The sequence below is a fragment of the Elephantulus edwardii genome, unplaced genomic scaffold (assembly GCF_000299155.1).
Source record: "Elephantulus edwardii isolate Elephantulus edwardi_28Jun2011 unplaced genomic scaffold, EleEdw1.0 scaffold00129, whole genome shotgun sequence".
NCBI lineage: Eukaryota > Metazoa > Chordata > Mammalia > Macroscelidea > Macroscelididae > Elephantulus > Elephantulus edwardii.
The window spans coordinates 578,904-585,862 of NW_006399879.1; the positions used below are offsets into that span (position 1 = coordinate 578,904).

A 6,959-nucleotide genomic window follows, 5' to 3' on the forward strand; every position below is an offset into this window, starting at 1 on the left:
CCCAGCCCCCACCCACCACACCTAGTCCAACCCAGACCTATCCATTGAACCCCCCAGCCCAGCCCCCACCCACATCCAGCCCAGCCCCACCCATTGCACCCAGTCCAGCTTGGCTCGAACCATCAGGTCCATCCTTGCCCTATCTTGACCACTACATCCGGCCCAGCCCAGCCTGGTCCCAGCCACTGCACCTGGTCCAGCTTGGCCTGGCCCACATCACCCAGCCCATCCAGGTCCCCACCCATCACATCACCACATCCCACCTGGGAAGGGCCGTGCCCATGGCGCCTGGCCCAGCTCAGGGGGAACACCATCCCTCAACTCAGCCTTTACCCAAACAACAGACAGGCCTCTAAGGCGGTCAGTACCCCACGGGGGAGTGGAGGGGAACGACCACACAGACACCCTTAGAGCAATCAATCATCTAAGATCAGAAAAGCTGCATTTGCCCAGAAAGAAAGCTCAGAATGCAAGTCCTTGCCACGGAGTCAGAGGTGACCAGCAGTGACCCTCCGGGGTCTGCCACAGGAAGAGACTGCCCATCCTTCTGCACAGTGCCTGGGGGATTCGAACCCCCAGAAGTGTGTGTGCAGCCTTTGGATTAGCAGTACCCCTTCCTCCCCATCCCACCACACACCTCAGCCACCCAGGGTGTTGACTGAGGGTCACAAGAGTTCAACTGACAAGACAGGAGAAGAAAAGGAACAGCAGGCCTTTTCCTTCTTCAGAGTGACATTTCCTTACCTACTGGTATGAAAGTTTTCTTTAACTGTGCTAAAGAAATCGACGTAATAGGTCACAGCAATCGAGGCCAAAATCCAGAATCCAGAATGGACATTAAGTCTTGGAAGGGGTTTATCCTTTTTCTCAACAGCTGAGGAGGTTTCTGCAAATAGGGGAGATTTCACTGCATCAATAATTTCCAAAGGTAACAGTGTATATTTTAAACCAAATAAACACTATATTCTAGAGCTTTCTAAAAACTGCACTCTCCCATCATCACTGATTTCCTCTGCAACACCATCAACGAAGGTTTGTACGTGCACAAGGAAAAGAGCTGGATGCTGCGGTTACAGAAGGGTCCCTGGTGCCATGCTGTGTGAAATTACAAACCCAAAAGCCAGCAGCTCAAACCCAAGCACCAGCTAAGAAATATGTTCAATAATCAACATACTTCTTCAAAACAAAATTTTCCATCAACTATATGCACAGTTATTGTGAAGGAGCGATGCCCTCTGGGACTGCAGCAACTCTTAATGTTACATCAATGATGGTCAATGTGTGTGTCATCAGGTCAGTCTTGCCTTGTGGTGACCTTGCGTGGCAGAGAACTGGCCCTCAGCATTTCCTAGGCTGTACTTTTATCATCATGCTGGGAAAGGTGGACGGTCAGCAAAAGAGAGGAAGACCTTCAACAAGATGGACTCTGACAATGGGCTTGGGCCGGTCAGAGATCATGAGGGTGGCACAAGATAGGGCAAGGGTCAGATCTGTTGTTCCTGAACAATAATGTTAATGAGAACAGATTAGCAGGTCTTTTCTCCTGCTGAACAGCTGGTGAGCTGAGCCATCAAGCTTTCAGTTAAGAGCCCCACACTAAACACTCATTTGGACACCAGGGTTCCCTTGTTAGGTGCTTTTGAGTCAAGTACGACTCACAGCAACCCTATGAACAAGCGATCAGATCTGAACCCTGTCATATCGGGTGCTCTGTTCACAGTTCCTGACACAGCAGAGCCCACTGTGCAGTCACTGTGTCGATCCACTTGGTTGAGGGTCTTCCTCTCCTCTGCCACCCCTCCACCTTTCCACACACAATGTCGCTCTCTGAGGAGTAACCTCTCCTAGCAACATGCCCAAAGTACGTGAGACCAAACTTGGCCACCCTTGCTTCCGAGGAGGGTTCCGGCTGCGCTCTTTACAAGTCAGTCATATGCTTGTTCTTTTGGCTGTCCATGGGCTACTCGGCTCTCCTGTCCAACACCACAGCTCAAAGACATCAGCCAGGGCTCCTCAGGAAGGTCATTTTGAAACACTGCCACTGGGTCGGAACCAACTCCAGTCGGTTTTTGGAGGTTATACATCACATGGGAGAAGAGAGCCCATCCTCGTCCCACAGAGCAGCACTTCCTCCAAGTAATTACGCTTGTTAATAAAGATGCAAAAGGCAAATGTGTTAGAACACAAAATGGACTTTCAATCTATTAAGGGTACTTCTTGTAACTAATTCTAAGGAAAATAAATGGACAGTGCATCAGTTACTTTTTGTAACTAATTCTGTTATTATGTGCTGTTGAGTGGCCTGCAACCCATAGTGACTCTATGTACAGAATCTCTGAAGCCTGCCCTGTCCTGGGCCAGTCTAATTCCCACACACCAACCCCCATTGCTCCACTTACTGTATTAATCCACCTCATCGGGGGTCTTCCTCTCCTGCACTGTCCCTCCACCCTTCCACGCATGATGTCCTTCTCCAAGGACCAAGCTCTCCTGGCCATGTGCCCAAAGTATGTGAGATGGAGCTTCAAATCCTAGCCTCCAAGGAGAAATCTGGTTTCACTCTCTCAAAGTCCTATTTTTCAGTTCAGGATTCTTCTCCAGCACCACAATTCAAAGGCATCAATTATTCTTCTGTCATCCTTAGTCACTGTGCAGCTCTCAGCTCTCAGAACCTAACAAGTAACTGCAAAGACCACGGCCTGGATTAGGCGCACCTTAGTCTCTAGAATAACACCACCACTTTTCAGCACTCTAGAGGTCTCTGACAGCAGATTTTCCCAATGCAATTCATCTTTTGATTTCCTGACTGCTGGTGTTGAGTGTTGATCAGAGCAAGCTGTAATTGCTAACAACCTCCATCTCTTCTCCATCACGGAGCTGCCGACTGGCCCAGTGGTGAGAATCTTCGCCTTCTTGATGGTGAGCCTCAATCCATATTGAAGACTACAGTCCTTGACCTTTTGCAGCAAGCGCTTCAGGTCTTCTTCAGTTTCAGCAAGTAAGGCTGTGTCACCTGCATACCGTAAGTTGTTTGTGAGGCTTCCTCTAATCCTGATGCCACATTCCTCCTCATAAAGCCCTGCTTCCTGAATCATCTGTTCTGCATAGAGTGAAAAGGTACCACCAGTTATTGCTGAGACCTGTTGTTACTGAGTACTGTCGAGAACTGACCCTACAGCAGGTTTTCAGAAGCAACAAATCACATGAGACTGCCCGTCTTTCACCTGGGGAGCAGCTGATGGAATCCAACCACAACTGCAGTGCAGCTTCTTTCCACTGCTGTTGATTGCTTTCGAGTTGAGCACGACTCATAGCAACCCTATGAACAAAAGGCCTGAAGCCCTTCCACAACTATCGACATATATAGTTCACAGTTTCCAGAGGCACGTTATTTAGGAAGTGGATGCCACTCCTGCTTCCAAACCTGTCATAGTATGTTACTGTTATGTGCCATCGAATCACCTGTGATGTATAGCATACCTATGTACGGCGGCTCTGAACCCTTCCCTGTCCTGAGCCAGTCTCACTAATTCCGACACACCAACCTCCACTGTCCCAGTCACTGTATCAATGCATCTCATGCGGGGTCTTCCTCTCCTGCACTGTCTGTCCACCTTTCCGAGCATGATGTCCTTCTCCAAGGACCAACCTCTCCTGGCCATGTGCCCATAGTAAGTTTCAAAATCTTAGCCTCCATGGAGAGACTTGGTTTCACCCTCTCCAAGACAGACTTATTTGTTTTCTTGGCAGTCTATGGTATTTTCAAGACTTCTAAAGCACAACTCGAAGCCATCTATTCTTGTCATCCTTAGTCATTGTCCAACTCTGAAGCATAACAAGTAATTGAGAAAACTGTGGCCTGGATTAGATGCACCTTTGTTATTTGGACTGACATCACTGCTCTTCAGCACTCTGGAGAGATCATGACAGCAGAGTTTCCCAATGCAATTCGCCTTTTAATTTCCTGAGTGCCGGTACTGAGTGTTGATTGTGAATCTGAGCAAACTGTAATTGTTAACCTCAATCTCTTTTCCATCCATCATGGTGCTGCCAATTGGCCCAGTGGTGAGAATCATCACTGTCTTCCTCTTGTTGAGCTTCAATCCATTTTGAAGGCAACAGTCCTTGACCTTCTGCAGCAATCACTTCAGGTCCTCCTCAGTTTCAGCAAGCAAAGTTAATGGGTCTTCCTCCAATCTTGATGCCACACTCCTTCTCATAAAGCCCTGCTTTCCCAAATGATCTGCATACAGATTGAAAAGGTATGTGGACAGGATGCATCTCTGACACACTCCTTTCCTAATTATGAACCATGCAGTTTCCTTGCTCTGTTCTGAGGACTGCTTGTCGGTCCAAGTATATAGGTTTTGTATAAGCACAATCAAGTGTGCAGAGATTCCTATTTTCCTCAACGTTAGCCACAATTTATTGTGATCCACACAGTCAAATGCCTTTGCAGAGTTAACAAAACACAGAGAGACATTCTTCTGGTATTCTCTGTTATCTGACATTGGCAATATTACCCTAATGCCACAAACTCTTCTAAACCCAGCCTGTATTTCTCGTAGTTCTCTGTCAATGTACTGTTCAAGTCTTTTCTGAATAATCTTCAGGAGGATTTTGCTAGTGTGTGATACTAGTGATATTGTTCGATAATCTCCACACTCTGTCGGGTCACTTTTTGGAATGAGAATAAATATGGATCTCTTCCAATTCTCATATAAGGATGCAGCCCTATTTCTTTAACAGCTCACTGCTGACAGGGCAAGATGGGATTGCTATCGAGTTGTACTCACAGCACGTAACAACCACTTGACAAGTGCGTGTCTCTAGTTCTACCCAACTATCTACAAATCTCTGGGGTGAACTATTTTGTGGGTATATCTTTGTAAAATGATGAATTCTTAGCAACTAGAACTCATGAGTATGTTTCATTTAAACAGACACTGCCAAGCAGGTGGTGCTCAAGTGACTCAGTGCTAAGGAGCTGCCCTGCCATCCCAAAGGTAGGGGGTTCCAATCCATCAGCTACCAAATAGGCAATCTCCTTCTACGGGGATTAACTGCCTCCAAAAACCAGGTGTAGGGTCATCTGTGAGTCGATTACGACCTATTAGTAATACAACAGCACTAACCAGGTGGTACAAAGATTTTAAACGAGGGTGCTCTTTAAACGTTAAGGTGGGGAGGCTTTGATTCATACGCTATGTGCATAGTACCACGGGGAGACTAGTCTCTAGACGAAATTTGCTTTAAATTCGCCTTCCCTCCAACCAGCAGCTCCACGTGAGTCACCGCGAAGTTTATCAGCCCCGCGAAACACAGACTCAACCTGGGTTTCCATCAGAAAGCCAAGAGCATGGGCTCCATCAAGTGGAACTAAGGGACCTTCCTCGAATGGCTCAGCCAAGTTCTCTGCAAGCAGGTGCGATGGGATGACAAGAGCACCCCTCGGTACGTAAGATAAAATTCTACTTATGAAAAGGGGGTGCGGGGAGTGGAGGGTCAGGAGAAAAGAGAAGGGCAGACACAGCAGCTGCAAGGATGCACTGATGCTGGACGAGAACTGAGGATGGCGCGGGCCGGGCGGGTTTCTGAGTTCGAGCCCCGCGGACAGCACCTCACTGCCTCTCCGGGGAGCCCTGCAAGCAGCTGCGGGGGATTCCGTAGGATCACGTAGTCTCTAATGACACCAAACCCCCGACCCTCCAACGACCGGATGGAGCCCCCGACCGGAACCCGGAACCCAGGGCCTGGGCGGGGCGGCGAGAGGCCAGAGGGGCCCGCGGGGTCGGGACCTCGCCGCCGCGACCCCCTGACCGCCCCCCAGGAGGGAGCGCACCCCGGGGAGCGCCTCACCCGGGCCCGCGCCGCCCGCGCCGCTCAGGTGGGCCTCGGGGTCCTGCGGGAACAGGTACCGCCGCCGGAGGTGCTCCCGGGCCCGCGCCGCGTCCATCTTGGCACCGCCACGGGTGTGCCGTGATGACGTCACAGTCGCGCGTCCTGCGTCGGCACCGCCCCCGCCGCCGCCGGCACCGCCCCCTCCGCCATGCTCTAGGTTGCCTGGTCACCTGTGCAACCCCTGTTGATTTTTTTTTTTCCTTTAGAGCGCCCAGAAGCCAAAGCTAAAGGAAGAAACCAAGAAATCAAAGAGCTGAACAGAAAATTTCAAAAGGCAGCTCTGGACGAGAAAGCACGAGACTATAATGAAATGTGCAGAGAGCTGGAGTCCGAAAATCAAAAGGGCCGGACTTGCTCAGCGTTTCTTAAGCGGAAGGAGTTGAAATACAAATTCAAGCCATGGGTGGCAATACTGAAAGATAGTTTGGGTAGAATGTTGAATGATCTAGGAATTATCAAAAGAAGATAGAAGTAGTACACAGAGTCACTGTATCAGAAGGAATTGGCTGACAAAGAGGAATTTCATGAAATAACATATGAGCAAGAGCCTATAGTGATGAACGAGGAAGTTCAAGTTGCTATGAAGGAATTAGCAAAAAACAAGGCTCCAGGAGTTGACGGCATACAAATTGCTATATTTCAACAAACAGATGCTGCCCTGGATTTGCTCACTAAGTTGTACCAGGAAATCTGGAGGACAGCCAGTTGGCCAACTGACAGGAAGAGATCGATATTTGTTCCCATTCCAAAGAAAGGTGACCCAACAAAGTGTGGTAATTATAGAACAATATCATTGATATCACATGCAAGCAAGGTTCTGCTGAAAATTATCCAAAAACGTTTAGAACAATATGTCAACAGAGAACTGCCAGAAGTGCAGGCTGGATTTAGAAGAGGTCACGGTACTAGGGATATTATAGCTAATGTAAGATGGATCTTGGCAGAAAGCAAAGAATACCAGAAGAATGTCTATCTGTGTTTCATTCACTATGCAAAGGCGTTTGACTCTGTGGATCACAACAAGCTATGGCTGACTGAGAAAATGGGAATCCCAGAAC

General features: G+C 48.6%; 1 protein-coding gene across 1 annotated transcript in view; it reads right to left on the reverse strand.

Moving 5' to 3' along the window:
* TMEM128 (transmembrane protein 128) overlaps window positions 1–5,956 on the reverse strand; it is a 13,122-nt gene extending 7,166 nt beyond the window's left edge. Inside the window, exons 1-2 of the mRNA XM_006893576.1 lie at window positions 5,860–5,956; window positions 745–886 (exon numbers count right to left, since the gene is read on the reverse strand). Of these exons, the coding sequence (XP_006893638.1) occupies window positions 745–886; window positions 5,860–5,956 (239 nt within the window). The remainder of the gene's footprint in view (window positions 1–744; window positions 887–5,859) is intronic.
* Window positions 5,957–6,959: the final 1,003 nt, after the last annotated feature.